Source organism: Dermochelys coriacea, chromosome 14 (assembly GCF_009764565.3).
Source record: "Dermochelys coriacea isolate rDerCor1 chromosome 14, rDerCor1.pri.v4, whole genome shotgun sequence".
Classification (NCBI taxonomy): domain Eukaryota; kingdom Metazoa; phylum Chordata; order Testudines; family Dermochelyidae; genus Dermochelys; species Dermochelys coriacea.
The window spans coordinates 27,629,945-27,650,974 of NC_050081.1; the positions used below are offsets into that span (position 1 = coordinate 27,629,945).

General features: G+C 44.7%; 1 protein-coding gene across 1 annotated transcript; it reads right to left on the reverse strand.

The window, feature by feature from the left end:
- Window positions 1-1,997: 1,997 nt before the first annotated feature.
- Window positions 1,998-19,373, reverse strand: LOC119842844 (zinc finger protein RFP-like). The gene is made up of 7 exons (XM_038371532.2): window positions 18,804-19,373; window positions 16,121-16,216; window positions 14,884-15,114; window positions 14,546-14,568; window positions 13,709-13,824; window positions 3,477-3,536; window positions 1,998-3,108 (listed from the first exon to the last, which is right to left on the reverse strand). The coding sequence occupies exons 1-7, from the start codon at window positions 19,254-19,256 to the stop codon at window positions 2,591-2,593; spliced, it is 1,497 nt and encodes a 498-aa protein (XP_038227460.1). The 5' UTR covers window positions 19,257-19,373; the 3' UTR covers window positions 1,998-2,590.
- Between the last annotated feature and the right edge of the window lie 1,657 nt (window positions 19,374-21,030).

The window sequence follows — 21,030 nt, forward strand, 5'->3', positions numbered from 1 at the left end:
AGACTGTGAGCACCATTTGAGCTGAGCCTGAATCACCAAGTCCTGGGGAGAGGAATCAGAACGAGACTTCTCCCATCCTCATTGCAATGACACTGCTGGGCAAAGGAATTTCTGGCCAAACCAGCACCAGGAGCTGGCACAGTATGGCATCTGAGCCATGCCCTTTATCTGGCCACACCCCTGATACCAGCTACAGGGGGGCCTGGAGTAATAGGAGCCCTAAGAGAAGAACTCATGTTTACAAAAAGAAGAAGAGCCAGAAGGGAGAGAGTGTGAGTCAAGGGTGAGATTTCAAACTGCTCTGTGAGAAGAATTAGATCCTAGTTGTGAGATGTGTGACAGATCCAAGCAGCACAGAGCTCACACTACAGTTTCCATAGAGGAGGCTGCCCAGAGTAATGTGGTAGGAAACTTCCTAGCTGTTGTCGATTTCTCTGTAAGATGTCAGCACCTCTGACCTTCTTGCTCCTCTGTCGGAATTCATCTTTTCATAAAGTATTTGTTGGCCTTTCTCTGTATGCGCTGTACAGCCCAGAGTGAGAGCAGGGCACCACTGGGTGACACAGGAATCCTGATCTGTTGCAGGAACACCACTACAGTGTGCCCCTGAGAGTTAAACTGTAACCCAGGAGCCTCAAACCTTTTGGGTGGGGTTCTGGGAAAGGGCGTGTTTAAGTACAAGGGAGACTGAGGTGTCAGCACTGCACCCAGAAAGTCTAGGCAGTCAGACACTGGGTCCCCATTCTCAAGATGAGGTATTAGACAATAGGTCTTCACCCCAAGAGTGTGCTAGGAGATTAGAGTACAGGCTGGACTCTGTTCAGGCTCTGTAACTGTGAAATACCCCAGGGAGCCAGAGCAGCAGAGACTTAGACTCCCCTCACAGCTGTCCTATGGGGTGGCTCACTATCATCTGTGCCACCCACACACCAAGCAGAAAGGCAAGCTGAGAGTGCCAATATGCACAGCACGCAAATCACCTGAGCAGAGGAATGAACTCCCTGTCCCCGAGCTTAAAGAACACTGCCTATTCCCTCAAATCGGTACATGGTGCCATTGGGAGGAGGGATAGCTCAGTGGTTTGAGCATTGGTCTGCTAAAGCCAGGGTTGTGAGTTCAATGCTTGAGGGGGCCGTTTAGGGATCTGGGGCAAAAACTGGGGATTGGTCCGGCTTTGAGCAGCAGGTTGGACTAGATGACCTCCTGAGGTCCCTTCCAACCCTGATATTCTATGATGGGTGTTCTTGACAAAGGAGTTTCTGAGGAAACATTTGCTCACATAGGTACTAAAACTTTGGCAGCTCACTACGTTCTGAGATATTCCTAAACTGGTCTTTCGTGCCATTGAAAAGCTGATCTCAGGGGCAGTCCAATAGGACACATTTTTGGATGGTCAGAAGCCTAGATTTGTTTCAGAGAATCATAGGGTTAGCAGGGACCAAAAGGGTCATCCACGCTAATCCCCTACCAAGATGCAGGATTTGTTGTGTCTAAATCATCCACGACAGATGGCTATCCAGCCTCCTTTTGAAAACCTCCAGTGAAAAAGCTTCCACAACTCCCCGAGACACTGTTTCATTGTCCTACTGTTCTTACAGTTAGGAAGTTTTTCCTGAGATTTAATTTAAATCTGCTATAATTAATTCTAAAACAAAGTGTTATAAAAATCTGAAAATGATAAAAGCAGAGTATTTGGGGGTATGTCTTGGGAACCCCTTGACCAAATAACCCCAAAATAGCCTCACAAGCTCTATTTCAGACTCTTTTAAAGAGTACCATTTTTAGAAGGAAGATACATATCCACATGGGTATCAATGCACTTCCAAGTTCATAAGTAGGTCATTTTATGGAGGGTGGTAGCTCTATAGCCCCTTAATTAAACCATTCAACTTCCACCATAAAGTGTACCCCACCTTAGTCTTAACTTGTGTTTTGGGCAGTGGCAAATCAAATCCTCTGCACCTCCTCGCTCCCGCAAAAGAGTGGAAAACACCAAGCAGAAAAAAACTTTATATTTATTTAAAATGTTCAGTTTACAAAAAAATGAGGGCTTCAATCACTTAAGGAGTGATTACATAAGGTCAGAACAGAGAAAAAGTGCAAAATTTGCAGAAATCACTTTTTCAAGGCATTAAAATGGCTCCACTTTTCATGAACCAGTGAATTAAATAGATGGATTATGTAACGAATGAAACCATCACGTTCAGTAGCATCTCCCAGTCTGTCTGTCACCCTGGCTCATGTCTCTCCTTGTCACTTTCTTTCACTTTCATTCTCCCACTCTCTGAGCTCCTATCTGACAGTCTCTGACCCCTACATTCAGCTACACTCCTCAAGGATCACACAGGCCAGTGACAAACAAGTTGCACAATTCTTGAAGCAATGCGGTTGGTTTCTCCATTTCAGTAGCATCTTGGTCTTTATGCTTTAACAATTCAGAGGCCCCATCAAGCTTTATGGATCATACAAACAGATTGTATGGTAGAAGGCTTTCAGGAAGACAAGAGTTCTCCAGGGTCATAGAGATTAGGGTGTCTGAAGCTAAAGAAGTTGATTTCAGGGTCTTTAGAAGGGATGTTTTCCCCAAGTGTCAGGGACACAGTCTGAGCTGTGATTGTTCACTCTGAACCCAAAGCCAGGGATGGATTCTCTCCCCACTGAAGGAAGCTGGTGGGAAAGTGAAGATTGGGGCATCATTATCAGCATCCAGAAATGTCACCAGCCCCTGTTCATAGTCCAGACAAACCCGGATCCTCCTGGGGACCCAGCTCAGGGGCAGAGGAGTTTTAGGGGAGGTGAGAGCCTGGAACTCACCCCACCACTGCTCCACAGCCCAGATCCCCCACTCAGGGTTAAAGCAGATCAATCCCTTCCTCCTCACAGACTCTCTGGCAACCCCCACAGCCCAGATTATTTCACCTCCCACCTCCACCTCCCAGTAGTATCTCCCAGATGTGAATCCCTCACAGCCCAGCACGCACTCCAGGGTATCAAATCTCTTAGGATTGTTGGTCAATCTGTGCCACTTGTCTCCCCATCTGACACTTTTCTGATTCTCAGAGAGCAGGAGTTCAGGATGAGCCGTGTCTGGATCCAGAGTCACATTTACTGGGGAGAGAGGGAAGCAGAGTATTAGAGCCAGAGATCAGCCCTGAGGTGAGTGGCCTGACCACTCATTCCTATTAATTTAATATATATAATATGTATGGATATCTATGAAAATCCCAGGGTCAGAGTTAAGGGTGTTTGGATGATAGTCAGTGAGAATGTTTCTGTTCATTGCTGTGGGCATGAACTCAGAATTAAGGCTGGTGTTGGATTGTTTGTCTGACTTCAACTTGGGTGCATCTTAGTAACGTTTTTATTTTTAGGGCTGGTTGTGTCATGGTCAGCATTGTCTTAGCTACAAGTTCAAGAAAACATTTTCATGGGAATTTTCTCATAACTGAAAAATAATCTCCACCTTGAAATCTCACCCTGTCTGTGTGATCCTAGAGTATTCTCTTTTTTTTCCTCCAGTTCAACTGGCAGAGTATCTACAGGAGAAAAGATAAAATCAATGAGATTTTATGTTGTGATATTCACATGACTGTGTTTTAATTGTGGCAGAAAAGCAGACAGAGAGGGACAGAGACACACACAGGTCTTTAATACAAACGAGTCTGAAACCTTCCATTTTCTCTTTCATTCAGGCATCTCACAGCAATGGAATCAATATCCATTAAGTCTCTCAACCATCCTAGGAGGTACAATTTCTAAGAGATGTTTACTGTTCTCTCATCCTCCCCCTCCAAACCTTGGTTGATTTGTCTCATTCTCCTATTGCATTTTGTCATGACCTAGACCCAGATCCTGCAAAGACTTTAGCGTGACTATAATTTTATCTACTTTGGGCCCTTTGCCATTAATAGAATGTTAAGGGTTTGCAGTATCAGGGCCCTGAGCTATAAGCTCTTTGGGTCTGTTTGCTCAGCATCTGTACAGCATCTGTGGCCCTTGTTGTCCATTGACTGAAATACAAACAACAACAAAAACATTATATAGATTTGGAAATTAAGGCTGGAAGAGGTTTGGCTCAATGGGCCAGACTCATGCCCGCACTGGCAAAGGGATAGAAGGGGACAGTTTTTGATCTCCCTATTCATAGTATCATAGAATCATAGAATATCAGGGTTGGAAGGGACCTCAGGAGGTCATCTAGTCCAACCCCGTGCTCAAAGCAGGACCAATCCCCAACTAAATCATCCCAGCCAGGGCTTTGTCAAGCCTGACCTTAAAAACTTCTAAGGAAGGAGATTCCACCACCTCCCTAGGTAATGCATTCCAGTGTTTTACCACCCCCTAGTGAAAAAGCTTTTCCTAATATCCAACCTAAACCTCCCCCACTGCAACTTGAGACCATTCCTCCTCGTTCTGTCATCTGCTACCACTGAGGACAGTCTAGATCCATCCTCTTTGGAACCCCCTTTCAGGTAGTTGAAAGCAGCTATCAAATCCCCCCTCATTCTTCTCTTCCGCAGACTAAACAATCCCAGTTCCCTCAGCCTCTCCTCATAAGTCATGTGTTCCAGTCCCCAATTCATTTTTGTTGCCCTCTGCTGGACGATTTCCAATTTTTCCACATCCTTCTTGTAGTGTGGGGCCCAAAACTGGACACAGTACTCCAGATGAGGACTCACCAATGTCGAATAGACGGATATGATCACATCCCTCAATCTGCTGGTAATGCCCCTATTCAATGGTTACAGAGGCCAGTACAGGCCTGGCACATGATAGAGAAGTCCTGAGGTCCTGGCACAGTTGCACCCTTGTGCCACTGGCCTCTTGTGATATTTCCCAGGTGTACCCAGGGTTGTGAGCACTTCACTGCCACGTGCCTTACCATGAGAAGCCATATCTGCGTCTGCCTTGGGCCAGCTCCCAACTCCATTGGCCATAGGCAACACAAGCACTGATCTCTGGGCCTCGCAGGCCCTGCTCTCTCACTTCACGTTAGTGATTGGCTCATTCCAACCCTCAAACCCTGCAAGCATCTCCCCGTAGTGTCCATCCCCTGGTTCACTGGACACTCGTAGTGTTCACAGATTCGCTGCTTCTAAAGAAACAGTGCACACCAGTTTAGCAGTTACACTTCAGGTCACTGTGCTGCTTGACCCATGGCACTTAGCTATTTTTATACTGAAAACAAGCACCGTATACTTTTATTTAACAAAGAATCAAGATTCAAGTCATAGCGAGTAGTATTGGAAACAAATGGTTACAATTAAAATACGGCTGTCAAATGACTAAAAAGCATTAATCGTGATTAATCATGAGATTTTAAAAAGTGGTGATTAATCGCAGTTTTAATTGCACTGTTAAACCATAATTGAATACCATTTATTTAAATAGTTTTGCTCTTTGGGGGAAGAGTGTGTGTGTGCGAGTGTGTGTGTGTGCGTGCATGAGCGAGCTGGGGAAGCGTTGTCTCTTTAAGCAGAGCACTCAGAAGCCTGAGCACTTTTTCAGCCAACAGCAGCTCCTGTCGACTGCACTCATTCCTGAGCTGGCAGCAGCAGCAAACAGGCTCCCCCTGTTCCCCAACCTCAGCTCAGCAGCAACCAGGTACATGGGTGCGGGCAGGGGGAACCCCAACAGCAGCCCCCTCACCCCTTCCACTCTGTGAAGAGGAGTGAAGCTAGGTTCCTAGTCTGGAGTAGCTTGGTCCGGGGTGGCTCCATGGGTGGGAGGGAGGAGCAGCAGTGGAGAAGGGTGATGGGGGGAGGGGCATCCCCACCCTGGAGGCATGCAGCAGCACCCCCTGAGCACGGCACCCTAGTATGCAATTAATGCACATTAAAAAAAGTGTTGAGTTCTTTTGAGTTAATCACATGCATTAACTGTTATTAATTGGCAGCCCTAATTATTATTTTTATTACAATAATTGCACTGTACAATTTGAAATCTACAAGTCGAAGCATGAAGGGGCATACAAATATTTAACATATCTGGCACAAAAATACCTCGCAATGCCCTCTACAACAGTGCCATGGAAATGCCTGTTCTCACTTTCAGGTGACATTATAAATAAGAAGTGGGCAGCATTATCTCCTGTAAATGTAAATGAACTTGTGTGTTTTAGCGATTGGCTGAACAAGAAGTAGGACTTAGTGGACTTGTAGGCTCTAAAGTTTTACATTGTTCTGTTTTTGATTGCAGTTATGTAACAAAATATTCTACATTTATAAGTTGCATTTTGACAATAAAGAGATTGCACTCCAGTAATTGAAAGGAATTGAAAAATACTATTTCTTTTGTTTATCTTTGTTACAGTGCAAATATTTGTAATAAAAATAATATAAAGTGAGCACTGTACACTTTGAATTCTGTGTTGTCATTTAAATCAATATATTTTAAAACATAGAAAACATCCAATTTATGATAAATTTAAATTGGTATTCTATTATTGTTTAACAGTGCAATTAAAACTGCGATTAATTGTGATTTTTAATTAATTTTTTTAATTTAATTTGTTTTGCATTAATTGTTTGAGTTAACTACAATTGAGAGCCCTAATTTAAAACAAAATCATAACACACACTCTACAGCCCAGACTCAATTAACAAGGTACTCTCCTATTTAATTAAGTATTGCTCACCCAAAAATCCTTGCAGCAATTTACAGCCAGGTTGACTGTGACCCTTCATTCCTGAGGCAAACATGCTGCCAGTCTGCTTCCACCCACAGATATATCAGGACAATCCATTGTCCTTGTTTCTAAAAAAGACACTCTCCTACTGATTGTTTTTTCCTGTATTTTCCTTTCTTGTAGATTTCAAAATCTCTTAAACAGTATCTGGCTCACTATGCAAATAGGCCTATAGTGTGAGCACACAATATAGAATACCCAAATATCCGGATAGAGATGTGTGTCTGTTACTCCCACAGTGGAAGGAACACTTCCGATGTAGGTCACGCCCAGATATATCCCAACAATTCATTGTCTTTACTTGTAAACAGGACCCCTACCTGCTCTTTATTCCTTTCTGTAAAATTTTGCTCTTGAAGATTTCTTTTGATGAGCATTTGGCAGATTAGGCGCACAGGCTCCATTGTGAAACATACAATACCCAAAGCACCCATGACCAGACAGAGAAATAAGTATCTGTAACATCTTGTTTGAAAGGAATATTCTTGAGCTAAATCACCTCCTAGTGACCCACCCTAATCCCAAATCTTTAAGAACACAATTTTCAGACGAGACATATAACTACTTAAACAGAGTCTGTACATATATTTTGCAATGATTATGGCAACCAATGGGCTCTTGGTAGAGACCTCACATGCCACCCTTCAGTTAACTACAATTCCTATATCTGACCCAGAGGATCTCTGCAAAACCCTCTGCACCCCCTGTGCCCTCTGCCTGTTGGCACCAAGAGGTCCCTGGTTTACACCCCTATCCAGCTTTGCAAGGGTGCAGAGTATGAGAGACACATCTTTAACCAGAAAGAAAAGGAAAACTTGTGGCACCTTAGAGACTAACAAATTTATTTGAGCATAAGCTTTCGTGAGCTGTAGCTGTAGCTCACGAAAGCTTATGCTCAAATAAATTTGTTAATCTCTAAGGTGCCACAAGTTCTCCTTTTCTTTTTGCGAATACAGACTAACACGGCTGCTACTCTGAAACCTGTCATCTTTAACCAGATCATCCACCATCTAAGTGCCAACTCTGACCAAGGCTGTAGGCATTAGCTAAGCACTGATAAACTCATAGCTGGAAACAAACCAGCTCAAATGTACATTAGTTTTGTTCAAAATACATATTAGTCTTATATGAATGTATTTAATACTCAGACTATGAAATGCTTGTAAATTGCAGCATGTATTAATCTCCCTTGTAATGCTTATATTCCAGGCTATAATGAAATATGTCAGTTTTGCTTTATAACTTTGAAAATGTTTGCTCTGAACTTGTAAACCCAAGCATGGGAACTTCCTCCCTCCCCTCCCCCCTTCCCCTTTAAGGAGACCTATCAAGATTAAATTTGACATTAAGAAACATCACAATACAAAGGATTGGTGAATGGTTCTATCACACCTTGGAAATGTCCCATGCAAGGAAGATCTTCTCATGGACTGGTAAGCCAAATGTAAAAGAAAAAACAGGATCACAAGAAAATTTGTCATCTCTTTGCTCTTTGAACTCTCACAGGCCAGAGACATTAAATGAAGGCAGAGATCGCCAGGGGCTACCCCTGCATCTGTCCTAAAAGACATTTTGAATTGACAGATTATTACATCTCTGTCATCTTTAGGAATCTTAGCTGGTAATTCATTTGTGTGTATGTTTGCTTGATTTAACCTGTAAATAACTCTCGTATTTATTTTTTGTAGTTAATAAACCTTTAGACAGTTTATTTTAGGATTGGCTACAGGAATTGTCTTTGGTGTAAGATCAAGGGTACCAGTTGATCTGGGGTAAGTGACTGATCTCTTGGGACTAGAAGCAACCTGAATATATTGTGATTTTTAGTGTAAAGCCTTGTCTACACTACACAATTTTGTCAGCAAAAGTCAGGTTTCATTGACAAAACAGTGGAGGTGTACACACTGCAATGTGCCTTCTGCCAAAAAAACTCTCCTGCTTTGCCGACAAAATAAAACCACCTCGACAAGAGGCATAGAGCTTTTTGCAACAAAGTTATATCAACAAAGTGTTAGTGTAGACACCACGCTTGGTTAAGTTGCTGGAAATGGCCTCTAGGAGGTGTCCCAAAATGCCCATCCTGACTGATCTGGTCAGCAGTTTGAACTCCGCTGCCCTGTACCCAGGTACACACCCTTTAAAGGCCAGGGAATTTTTGAAACTCCACTTCCTGTTTCCTCAGCATGGAGAGCTCACATATCATCTCCCCAGCTGACTATGCTGGCTCCACGCAGCAAACATTCTCCCACTTGGAGTACCCCAGAGTTGTTGGATCCGCTGGTACTATGGGGAGAGGAGGATGTGCAGTCCCAGCTGCACTCCAGCTGTAGGAACTTCGATACCTATGGGCAGATTTCTCATGGCTTACTGGAAAAGGGGTACGAACAGGACACTCATCAGTGCTGAGTGAAGATAAAGGAGCTGAGGCAGGTGTACCAGAAGGCAAGGAAGGCAAACTGTTGCTCTGGTGCTACACCAAAGACCTACTGCTTCTATAAGGAGCTGGCCGCCATCCTTGGCAGTGATCCCATCTCTACCGCCAAGAGCCTCGTGGATACTTTAGCGGGGTTGCAGGCAGCGGACAGTAGACTCAACCCCAAGGATAAAGTTGTGGACGAGGAGTTTGAATTGGAAGACAATGTGGAGCACATGGCAGGGTCGTCCAGTGGCGCAGCGAGTCAGGACCTCTTTTCCACTCAGGAGGGGTCTAGCCAGTCACAGCAGTCTGGCTCTGGCATGCATGATACAGGAGAGGAGAGTTTTGGTAAGTGATCTTTTTGAGTTGATACTGCTCGGTTATATGAGGTAGAGCTGTCCTTTGCTCTGTATAGTCTAGAAGTGGGTGAAGGGATAGAAATGTACAAGACTAGCTATGTTTACATGTGCTCCACTTTCCCCTGTACAGCTAAGCAGTGCAGCAGGACTATGTTTATGCACATCGAGATTTCATGGGAATCCTCCACAGAGATCTCTAGGAACTTTCTTGGAGGTACTTGCCAATCCTCTGCCCAAGGCTCCTTAGCAGAGCTGCTTTATTCCTTCCTCCATTGTAGGAAACTTTCCCATGCCAATCGGCAATCACTTGTGCAGGGACCAAAGCAGCACACAGGTGAGCAGCATAGGGACCCAGTCTGAAGCTGCATGCATGCAGGAGATGCTCCCTTGCATCCTTCCTTACCCTCAGGAATGACATATCAGTTTCAATGACCCCTGCCTGTGGAAAATGGTGGCAGAATTTACAATATTCTTCCTAGTCAGCTGCAGTGATCCTCTAAAAAGTCACCTAGACCCTTTGCCCCATCTTGAGCACCCCTCCTCTGGCCAAACTCACCATGATTGGGGCGCTCACCGAGATGTGTGCTTGCCTGAGGATAGTGAGAAAGTGATTTATATGTAAAAAGTGGTGGATTTTACTATAATGATTCAATGCTATGTGTGAACTAACAATCATGCTTCTGTTTATTGTTTGTTGTGCTCCTGAAGATGTGGCCTTCAAGGGAACCCCCTACACACCAGCGGAGTGCCTCCCCCAGACAAGGACGCAAAACCATAAAGAAGTACCCCTTTCTATTGATATACTCTGTCACAAGTTGGTCCAGTGCCAAAATTGGAATGTGTGTGCCATCTATTACCCCACCATAGTTAGGGAATCCCATTGCCGCAAAGCCATTCACTATTTCACTCGCATTGCCTACAGTCACAGTCCTTTGAACCAGGATGTGATTAATGGCCCTGCACACTTGCTTTAACGCAGCCCCAGTGGTGGACTTCCCGAGTCCAAACTGATTCGTGACTGACCGGTAGCAGTCTGGAGTTGCCAGATTCCACACAGGAATAGCCATGCGCTTCTCCACCGAGATGGCAACTCTCATTTTGGTGTCTTTGCACTGCAGTACTGGGGTGAGCTCTACACACAATTCCATGAAGGTGGCTTTCCACATCCGAAAGTTCTGCAGCCACTGCTCATTATCCCAGACCTGCATAATGATGCAACCCCACCACTCTGTGTTTGTTTCCCGAGCTCAAATGTGATGGTCCACCATATGCAGCTATTCCGTGAATGCCAAAAGTAATCTGGTGTTGTTTCCTTCCATGGCTCACAGCAGGTCAAGCAATTCTGATTCCTGTTCAGATTGGGAGTTCATGATATACTGCATGACCATCTGTGATATGTCCATAACAGTGACCACAACAATACACAGCAGGGCAGGATCCATCTTTTCCGACAGAGATGGCAGGCACACAGTAAACAGGGGCCATTAAAAAGTGCAGCGAAACACAGCCGGAATCCCATGGAATGATGGGAAGAAATAAACCACATCATGGAATGTTGATCCTGCACCAACGATGCACTGTGATCCACTCCACCTTCCCACAACATCTAGCTGCAGAAAGTGGCGAGTAGCACAGTGGGAGAGCTACCCACAGTGCACTGCTCCCACTGTCGATGATAGAGCACCAAGTGCGGACACGCTCCACTGACAGAAAGAGCATTGTGTGAACATGCAGAAGCAATGTAATTATACCAGTTTTTGATTGTTGGCATAAATTGGTTGACAAAACTGTGTAGTGTAGACAAACCCTAAATGACCATTTATCCCTAAATCCAACATACTCTCTTCTCCATAATCCAAATAATTAATGAAAATATTGATTAGTACCACACCCAGTTCTGATCCCTGTGGTACCCCACTTAGACAAACCCTTACAGTTTGGCAGTGAATCACTGATAACTACTATTTGATGATGGATTTCAAACCAGGTTTGCGCCCATTTTATAGTAATTTCATCTAGATCCCATTTCCCTAGTTTGCTTATGAGAACGTAATGTGGGACTGTGTCAAAAAGCTGACTAAAAGCATGATACAACATATCTAAAGCTTTCCCCCAGCCCCTGGACCAGTAACACTGTTATAGCCCATACAGCCAGCTTTAGCAATGTGGCATATGGGATCTGTGACACCACACACCAGTCAAGACACTCATTATTTAACTAGTATTGTTCCATAGCAGAGTCCTTGTACATCTCATTCACAGTCTCCGTGCCTGTGCTTGACCCAGATAAGGATGTGTACAGCCAATTGGCTGTTGTCCATCCCTTAAGGCATTTCATAAGAACATAAGAGCAGCCATACTGGATCAGACCAAAGGTCCATCTAGCCCAGTATCCTTTCTTCCGATAGTGGCTAATGGCAGGTGCCTCAGAGAGAATGAACAGGACAGGCAATCATCAAGTGATCCATCCCCTGTCGCCCATTCCCAGCTTCTGGCAAATAGAGACTAGGGACACCATCTCTGTCCATCCTGGCAACATCTCAAAGACACCATCTATAAGGAACACATCAACATTCTTCCTTTGGTGGGCAATCACACAGAAAGCCAAACCTGGAAGATCCCACAGATGGCCTGTTGCTCAGAAAAGGGCCATCACTATATTTGTAGATGGGATGTGTTTGAGGTGGATACTGTCCTGTGGGGACTTCAGGGAGAGGATCAACTATAGAACCTATCACATCTTTGTGCCAGGTCAGATTGATCAAATGGAAGACATGGATGGAGAGGGTGATCTATGATGGAAATGGCCAGTATTGTGTAGTAACGAGCCATCAAAGGTATCTCAATTGGAGCGTCAGGTCACAGAGCCAAATTTCTGTTTTACCCAAAAACAACATACCTTAATAGGGCACATAGTGATTTCTCCTGTCCCTGCATTTGAAAGCACCACTATTATTATATCTGACCCAAGCTATCAAGACCTAATTGTCCAAAGCACACCAACATTTCTTGTTTATATTCCCCCACTGAATTTACCCTTGAAACATTTAGTGGATCAAAAAGACACACACCTCATACAAATTATCAATAATGTCAATGAGGCTGAGCAATCTTTTACCCACTTGATTAATAGAGGTGATGAAGTCCTAGAAGCACCATTACGAACAAAAATTGAGTTAAAAGGATGGGTTACCATCCCAGGCATTGCAATAGGATTATATTCATTGTATTCGGGTGCATGCAGTGTAAAATCAGGAGATTAAGTACAAAGGGTCAAGTGACCCAACCACAACCTAAGGGGATTAAAGAGGATGAATCTAGTCAAAGTGTAAGCATGGGACCTACAACAGGGACATATCTGGTACCGGATCATCCATATGCTGCATTTATAACTACATAGCCAGAATCAATCCTTCAGGTCCTTTAACCTCAGTAAGAGGAGACTGAGACTGGCACCAGAACCTCCCCCTCAGGTAATCAACCATCTACATCATAATATATGTGACAGGGTTCATTTGCAATCACCCCATCAAAAGGGGGACTTATAGCCCACAGCTAGCTTCAGCATTTTATTTTTACTTTGCAGTAATGCAGGGAACCTACAGGCCTGTATCCTGTAAGATATTGGCTTAAGCAGTTAAGTTAGCGTGAGACTTTGAGGCCTATAACCTTACCACTAGATTCCCAAGGATGAGAGTATGTGAGTAAATGAGCATTTGTGTGAGGAATCATACAATATTTCATCTTAACTCTGTATTTTGCTGTCTTTGTATGTGGTATAGATCTCTTTTGACTTTACTAATTGTGCTAATAGAAGTAGTTAAAGCTTTGCTTTGCCCTCAGTGTGAGTGTCTCCATTGTGCACACTGGGGTTCCCAATCAGACTTAATAACCTTAATTCTGTTGTGCCTGATTCTGGGACTAGAATCCTACTGCAATCCTCCAGCTCTTTAAATTAGAATTAATAGGAAATATAAGCAGTTACCATTAAAGAACTGGGCTACACTGTCAAAGAACGAAACGAGTTTGGTTTGGCATAGTTTGTTCTTGACAAATCCATGCTGACTATTCCTTATAACTTATTATTCGCTAGGTGTTTACAAATTAATTCCTAGTATATGTCTACTTTCCAATATGTATTAAATAGCTACATAATCTAATTATGAACCATTTGGACAGAGCCCATCTCTTTCCATATGCTCAAAGACTCATCCTGATTTCCTCTCCTTGATCTCATCTCAGTACCTTTGACTTTCCTCAGTGTCTCCATTAGAGCAATAGTTTTCTGGGAGAAATCACTCAGGCTCTTTTCCAATTCAGGAGAAATCTCCACTGGCTGCTGGAACTTCCCCTTCTCACACCTGGAGAAAAACAATCTCTTGTTATATTTCATTTAGTAACTTATTATAATTTTGGCTTGTAAAAGCTGCTGCTCTAATGGGCCTGGCATTAAAATTCCTCTACTTCTGCCAGCCACAGAGCAGGTGCAGAATAGACCATGGCAGTGCAACCTTCTCCCCAAAAGTCCTATGAATGTTGTCCAATTCTGGCCTGGAGACACCAGCTTTAGGGTTAAAAGGAGAGTTAAATCTCCATGGCCAATTCACTCCTTGGCATCCAATCTGGTAGGCATAGTATTGTAGACATCTGTCAAGTGGAAACTAGATGGACACACCAACTCCCCCCACCCTATCTCATGGCACTCGACAGGTCTCCACAGGGGCCTTCAGGTAGGAAAGACCCTTGATCACTGCTGACCTGGGTAGGATTGTTGCCAATGCTCTAGAGGTGAAAGGCCCAGATTCCACCCCAGAATCCAGAGATAGCCAGTCCTCCAGAGAGGTGACATCTCTAGGAAATATTTTAGGTTAATAATCTTTTCCATAGAGTGGAGAATGACAGATTCATCTATAACATTATGAGAACCTCAGGATTAAATTAATCAGAGCGATTTGTATCCAAAATGTGACCTGCCCCACACATTTTGCACTGGAGCCCTGCCAAGATGAGGTTTTAACATAGTCTCCCAGCACCTTTCCAGCATTGTGAAGTGTGAAGGGAAGTGAGAAGGAGCCACAGTACCTGCTCAAGATGCTTCTGACGTCCTAGAGGGGAGAGAACAAGAAAAAGAATCTTAGATCCACATGGCAGATGCTGGGGATCCCAGGAATAGGATTTTGTACACATGGGAAAAGGAAACCCTGCCCTGGCCTCAGAGCCATTCATTGGCTGAGCTAATGGGGCTTTTCCATCTCTTATATCTGAATCTGTAACTCTTCAAAGACCAATAAATACTGACATTTCTGCACTGCATGCACTGAGTTATACTGAGATCTCTAATTGCTGGACTCTAGTTCCCATGATTCAAGAGCTGTCCTGTCCCAGTATTGGGATCTGAGATATATTTAACTCAGTCTCACCTGCAGGAATTCACTCCCTTGCTTCTGACACTTCCCCTCCATTTCAATGATCAACTCACTGAGCCGGGAAATCTCCTCAGAGCATTTGGTGATACTTTCATTCTGTATCTTTACAACCTCCTTGTCCAGCTTTTCTAGCTGGGCCAGCAGGAGTCGCTCTTGTTCCTCCAGGAACTGCCACAGTTGCTGAAATTCAGACACAATCTTCTGCCTCTTGGTTTGTGTTTGTTTCTGTTAAAAAAAAAAAAAGGCAGGGCAGGTACATGGAGAGTCTGGTGTCCTGGGTGTGCAGGAGAAAGACTTTCTTTGCAATCTCTAAGACTTCTGACATTTGACTATATCCTATGGTTACTAGGCAGAGGATTTTCTAACACCTTCCCATTTGACCCCAATCTTTTTTAAAGGGTCATTTCTCTGTTTGGCAAGGACAGGATATTGAGCTATCATTGTTTTCTGAGTATCCAGATCCAGGGCAGTAGGAGGCAGGACTCAGCACTGTAGCTGGGCAAAATTTTTCACACTAAAAATTTTTGAGGTCAAATGTAGATTTGGTGACACAAACATTCTTGGATTATGCCAATTTCACCAAATGTTTTGATGAAAAAAATCAGAACATTTCATTTCCACATTTTCAGAAGAAAGTGAAATCTCCTTGTTTTTAATATAATTAAACAATTTTTTTAAAAATGCATATAATCAAAAAAAGCATTTGGATTTTGTTGAAATGAAACATTTCATTGACACAAAATGACAACAAATCAGCCTTTTTGATTTACTGAAAATTTTTTTAAAAAATGTATTTGGTATCCCCCAAAGTGATACTTTTCCTTAAATGTCCAGTGAATGAAAAGATTTGTTGTTCAAACAACTGTATTGAGAACTACATTGACAGAGATGATGGGGAGAAAAAAAAGAGCCAAACAAATTATTCAACAAAGAACTGCAGGCTCAGACAGACAGCACTGAATTGGGCACATTCAGTTCACCTTGGGAAGCTTTTCAGCCAAGGCACAAAGGCTAGTAATTCACTCATTCATTGAAATAAATTTTCCATTCTGAAGAGGAAGATGATGGCCTTCTCTAGGGAGAGTTTTCAGGTCCTCTGTCTAAATGTGTGTGCGCCCACCCACACATAGTATCCTGTGATCATGGAACAACACACAAAATCCCACATCCACCAGAACCATGGAGACCTCCCAGACCATGTCCCTGCAGGTTAATAACAATGGGAACCTACCAGATATTCCTGGATTCTCTTCTTTCCAATCACATTCAGTCTCAGGAGCTTTTCTCTCTCTTTCCTCAGAGTCTTCAAATGGGTCTGAAATTTCTTCTGAAGAAACAGAAATGTTTTGGTTGGTTTGATTTTATGGGTGAGAGTGGGGTGATCTTTCCCCGCCAAACAAATATAAATGAATAAATAAACAATACAACACTCTACTGATGATTGGAGAACCTAGTAGATTTGTGATATCAGAGATACCAAGGAAATGAAACCTCCTTAATAGACCATGGGAGTAGCTTATATTTGTACTTTTGGGAATTATTTGGCCCAGTTTCTCTATTGAATTAAACCTGCATGAAACTGGGGTCACATCCTTGGATTTTTCTTTCACCATGTGAAATAACCTATTTTTTGAGTATTCACTAACAAAGTGATATGAATCCCAGAAGCTACCAGAGCCAGAAATATGGGCTGGATTCCCAAATCCCATTCAGCTTCAGTCCTGAACCCCTGGGGATGGCACTGACTCGACAGAACTGGTCTAAGGGCAAGTGCAAACCCCATTAGAGGTGCTGATTTGTGTTAAGAACGGTTGAGTTTTGCCTTAGTGCTGTCCTGAACCCTTTTGGTAGGAATGCCCTCTGGGTAGCTACCCCTTAGTTCCTAGCAAAGAGCCTAGAAACAGCAGATTGTCGGATATTTGAAAAGGCTGCATTGTGGGACTAATGGAACCACTTTGGCTGGTACTTGCCCACATACACAATAGAACAGACTGACACAGGTCAGCACTGCCCAGGGGTTAGTTTTACTGCAATCCAGTCTAATCCTGTCATAACCATACAGCTAAGGGTAGCCTAGAATTCCTCCTTACCTGTAAGGGGTTAAGAAGCTCAAATAACCTGGTTGGCACCTGGCCAAAAGGACCAATGGGGAAAGAAGATACTTTCAAATCTTGGGGAGAGGGGAAGGCTTTGTTTTGTGTGTTCTCTTGGGAAGCAGAGAAGCATCAGGTCAGAAAACTCCTTCTCCTATAAACCATGCTGTACAAGTCTCTGATATTACAAAAAGAGTAAGTAAATAAGGCAAGGTGCGTTAGATTACCTTTCGTTTTCAACTTGTGAATTTTCTCTTTGCTAGAGGGAGGTTTATTCCTGTTTTTGTGCAACTTTGACACTAAGCCTAGAGGAAGTTCTGCTGTATTTTTGAATCTTTTGTTATCCTGTAAAGTTATTTTCCATCCTGATTTTACAGAAGTGATTTTTACCTTCTTTTTTAAATAAAATCCTTCTTTTAAGAACCTGACTGATTTCTCTATTGTCCTAAGACCCAGGGGTCCAATTGGTTAGGATGTTATTCTCAAGCCTCCCCAGGAAAGGGGGTGTAAGGACTTGGGAGGATATTTTGGGGGAATAGGAACTCCAAGTGGTCCTTTCCCTGATTCTTTGTTAAATCACTTGGTGGTGGCAGCGTATCCTCCAAGGGCAAAAAATTTGTGCCTTGCGGAAGTATTAACCTAAGCTGGTAGAAATACGCTTAGGGGGTCTTTCATGCGGGTCCCCACATCTGTACCCCAGAGTTCAGAGTGGGGAGGGAACCCTGACAAATCCCAATGGTATTTGGCATGGACCCATGCTGTCTGAAGTCCTCAAAGCGCTTGGGGTCCACACAGTGTTTAGCTCAGTGACTTTGTCTAGTGCAGGCTGGCATCTGAGTTTAACCCCTCCAAATCGCAGTGAGAAACCCCATCTCCCTGCTGGGCCTGGGACCCTTACAAAGGAGTCTTTCCCACCTAATGGCCACACTTCATCATTGCATAGTGCTGCTGGGGAGGCAGCATGGACTAGTGGTTAGTGCCCTGGCCTGAGGCAGGAGTGCGTTTTACTCCCAGCTCTGTCTCTGAGCTGCCAGGTGAGTTTGGGTAAGTCATGTCCCCGTCTCAGCCTCTGTTTCCCCTCCCACCCATTGTCTGTTTTGTCTAGTTAGATTGTAAACCGTTCAGAGCAGCAATTGTCCCTCACTGTGTTTTGTGCTGGGCACAGCATAATGAAGGTCAGATCTCACTTGAGGTCTGTAGGGGCTACTGGAATGAAAATAATAATAAAAATAAATATTGTGATATAAATCAGTAATAACAACAGCTTGTAACATCCCCTTCTCCAGTTTGAAGGCAGCACTCACACATAGACTGTCCTGCAGCTCTTGAGACTTAAGCCTCACTGGTCATTTAACAGCTTCAGATGAGTTGAGAGATCCCTTATCTCACCAGGTTTCAGAGTAGCAGCCGTGTTAGTCTGTATTCGCAAAAAAGAAAAGGAGTACTTGTGGCACCTTAGAGACTAACAAATTTATTTGAGCATAAGCTTTCGTGAGCAACAGCTCACTTCACCGAATGCATCCGATGAAGTGAGCTGGGGCTCACAAAAGCTTACGCTCAAATAAATTTGTTAGTCTCAAGGTGCCACAAGTCCTCCTTTTCTTTTTTGCTTATCTCACCAGTTATCTTTAATGCCTTCATTTTTGCCTTTTTCCACATTCCCCTAAGCATTTCCTTTTATATCATTTTTCATACAGTGAATGCTGCAGTACATCAGCAGCTGTAAGAGGGAGCAATCAAATAAAACCAGCAAGTTATGATTAAATTAACCTGTAATTAAAATTCAGTTAGAATGATTTACATGAGGCAATGATTCCCTACCTTGTACTCCTGGGCAGCCTCCTCTATGAGAACCACAGTGTGAGCTCTGTGAGCCTGGGATCTGTCACACAGCACACAGATGGGGTTTTTTTCCTCTTCACAGAACAGTTTGAGAGGCTCCTGGTGTTCCCCACACACCCCATCCCCTCCCGCTCCTTTTGCTTTGTGTAAATTCAGCTGTTTGACTATTTCTAGCACATTTGCCAGCTGCCTGTTCAGCTTGAGGTTTCTCTGTTGCACAGTTTCTCTGCACTGAGGGCAGGAGAAGTCTGTGTCAGATCCCTGCCAGCACTGGGTGACACAGGCTCGGCAGAAATTGTCCCCACACTCCAGAGTGACAGGTTCTGTGAGATACTCCAGACAGATGGGACAAGTCACTTCTTCCTGGAGACTTTCTATGGGGTTGTCTGCAGTCATGGCTCCCTCTGGGCAGTGTAACCGGGTAAGTTTCATTTTCCTGAGCTCAGAGACTCACCCCGCCTACAGCAGCAACTGGGCGTTTCTCTTTCTGTCACTGATTTTTCCTGTTTGCTGAGCTGGACGGAGCCAGTTGATGATATTACAGCCCAGGAGGCCTTTGTGGAAAATGTGCCAATAAAGCTCTGACTGTCCCTTTACTAAAACTCAGTGAGGGTTTTTTTGGTTGGCTAACTCCCAGTGCCCAAAGAAAGGGGAAGGGTCAATGGGAAATCAGGACTCTGAGACTGACAGTCCCCAGGGGAAATGGGGAGAGGCCAATGCTCCAGGTCAGCCTGACTGACAGGGCGGGCAGGCTAATCAGGGAGTCAGGAGGGTCCCCTCCTGCCTGTGAGCTGGATTTGCCTGGGTCAGGCAGCGTGGGGCTGAGCTAAGGAGAAAGCAGGGCCCGAGCCGAGCTGGGGAGCAGAGCCGTGCCAGCCAGAAGGGCCAGAAAAGCAGTGCAGGAAGCAGGTTGGTGCTGGGAGCAGAGTCACAGAAGCAGCCCACAGAGCAGACCTGTGCTGGGGTGGGGAGCTGCAGCAACAGAGCCGGGGGGCCCAGAGAAGCAGCCCAGGGATCTGGAGGCAGAGCAGCAGCAGTGTTGAGGGAGAGTGGAGCTGGAGCTGGAGCTGAAGCTGGGGCTAGAGCAGTGCGGAGCCGGCTGCGGTGAGCAGCTGGTGAGAGCCAGGGGGACCCTGGGCAGTGGGCCCAGTGCAGGGAGACACCTGCAGCCAAGAGACCTTGCAGGCCAGACTTGGAGGTGGATCATAACCCCGACGGGGCGGGGCTGACACTGGGAAGAAGGATCCTGGAGCCTGAGAGCATGTGGCCACTGCCAGAGCAAGTGTCTGACCCCCCGCATCCCTACAGCACAGCTAGGGCCTGGGCAGAGCCCTGGGACTTGTGAAGAATAGACTGAACTGCCCTTACCTTCCAGAGATGCTCGTTGTGATGTCCCCGTGCCACAGAGCGGGGTGACGTGTTTTCCTTTACCTTTTCCATTTTTTCCTTATTTTTTAAAATTGATTGCTGTTTAATAAATTGTATTTGTTTTGAACTGTATGTAATGATCAGTGAGTCAGGGAAGCATCCAGTGCAGAGAGAGTACCCTGGAGTGGGGACACTTTAGCCCCTGCCCTAAGTGACCACAACAAGGTTGGGGTTTGAGTCCCCCAGGAATCCTGGGCCCAGCTTTGTTAGGGTTACAAGGACTCTGCCAGACAGAAGAATGGAAGGGGAGTCCTCTAGGTCAGTCAGGGTTCTGGGTAAAGGGAGTGGGAGTGAGGACTCAGATCCTTTCGCTAGCCCACTTCACCAGGTTAGTGTATAAGCTAGGAAAGTTCCCCACAATAGCGGGACCATTCCTCTGCTTACATCTGCAAGACCCTGAGCTGATGTGGTCACTAGGGCTTCACACAAGCGTTAGTGCCCAGCCAGGATGCTGAGCTTGCAGGACCAGGGTTTGTTTGTCTAAGGTAGGGGTGGCCAACCTGAGCCTGAGAAGGAGCCAGAATTTACCAAAGTACATTGCCAAAGAGCCACAGTAATATGTCAGCAGCCCCCTATCAGCTCCTCCCACCCACCGTCAGCCATGCCAATCAGCGCCTCCCCCTTCCTCCCCGCATCTCCCGATCAGCTGTTTTATAGCATGCAGGAGGCTTGGGGAAGGAGCCGAAGGCACGGCAGGCTCTGGGGGAGGGGGAGGGGCAAGGAAGGGGTGGAGTGGGGGCAAGGCCTGAGGCAGAGCCAGGGATTGAGCAGTGAGCAC